We start from the raw sequence: 1383 nt of genomic DNA, 5'->3' as shown, positions 1-1383 counted from the left end.
ATATATATATATATATATATATATATATAGTTTCTTCAGGTTTTCCTTCACACAATCGTTATACCTTCTTCCTTGGTTTATGTTGTGGTTGCTCACCATAAAAAAGACACTTTGACCATCACACATCTTTCATTGAGCCAAGATACACATTGTTCAGTTGTCACGTAAAGGCACCCATTACACTCTTGGAGTGGTTGGTGTTAGGAAGGGCATCCAGCTGTAGAAAGCCATAACAAATCAGGCTGGAGCTTGGTGCAGTCATCCAGCATAGACAACGGACATTAAATAATGATGATGATGAGAAAAATGAGAAAAAAGATCACATCAGATAGCATAGTCCTAGATACACCATGCCTGAATAAAAAAGACAGGATGGTCACAGCTGGAACACTTTTGAATCAGGACTGACCAAATGCCAAACAACAAGGAAGGACACATTAGATAATGTATTCCTAGACACATGTCTGAATAAAAGACAGGATGGTCAGAACTGGAACATCTTTGATCATAGGTCTGATGGATCAGGACTAACCTGGAGCTAAACAACAACAACAAGGAAGAGCACATTAGATAATGTAGTCCTAGATACACTATGTCTGTATAAAAGGTAGGATGGTCACAACTGGAACTGACCTGAGGCTAAACAAGGCCAGACAATAGATGATGTAGCCTTAGATACACTGTGTCTGAATAAAAGACAGGATGGTCATAGTTGGAACATCTTTGATCATAGGTCTGCTGGATCAGGACTGACCTGGGGCTAAACAGCAGCTACCAGGAAGGATACATTACAGAGTGCAGTCCAAGATACACTATGTCTGAATAAATACAAGAAAGGATGATCATGCTTGGGACACTATTGATCATAGGTCTGCCGATCAGCAGCAACCTGGGGTTAAACAACAACAACAACAAGGGGAATGACCACAAGAATTCAGTGAAACTTACCCTACGCTTTTGCGCTTTCGATATTTTCCGGACTTCCTCTGTTGGTCCATTATCGTTATCATCAGTGGTCAGTTTGGATATTCCTTTCCCAACTTCCTGAACCGACTGACAATAGAAGGACAAATAAAAATGGCTCACAATTCAATAGATCGGCTCAAACAGAACAATTTTCAAACATAGCACACACTCTTTACAACAAGCATCTAAGAATAATCTAAACAATACAATTCATACGTTATTTACAATTGACAGACATTTGTCCTCATCTTGTTTGTTGTTAACACAGCGTTTTGGCTGATATACCCTCCAGCCTTCATCAGGTGTCTTGCGGAAATTTCGAACCTGGGTTCTCAGGACACACACCAAGCATTCCATTCATTTCCCAGCTCAAAGACGCAAGCCCCATTCTATGCTCAGGTCAAGGCATAGAACGCA

The 1383-nt window shown here is 40.4% G+C and overlaps 1 protein-coding gene across 1 annotated transcript in view; it reads right to left on the bottom strand.

Moving 5' to 3' along the window:
• Positions 1 to 1383, bottom strand: part of LOC106880028 (deubiquitinase OTUD6B) — a 10165-nt gene that overhangs the window by 6028 nt on the left and 2754 nt on the right. Inside the window, exon 3 of the mRNA XM_014929832.2 lies at positions 949 to 1053. Coding sequence (XP_014785318.2) covers positions 949 to 1053 — 105 coding nt within the window. The remainder of the gene's footprint in view (positions 1 to 948; positions 1054 to 1383) is intronic.

This window comes from Octopus bimaculoides, chromosome 30 (genome assembly GCF_001194135.2).
Source record: "Octopus bimaculoides isolate UCB-OBI-ISO-001 chromosome 30, ASM119413v2, whole genome shotgun sequence".
In the NCBI taxonomy this organism is placed as follows: Eukaryota; Metazoa; Mollusca; class Cephalopoda; order Octopoda; family Octopodidae; genus Octopus; species Octopus bimaculoides.
The sequence above is the reverse complement of the archived record's forward strand: the minus strand, read 5'-3'. Positions and strand labels throughout refer to the sequence as shown.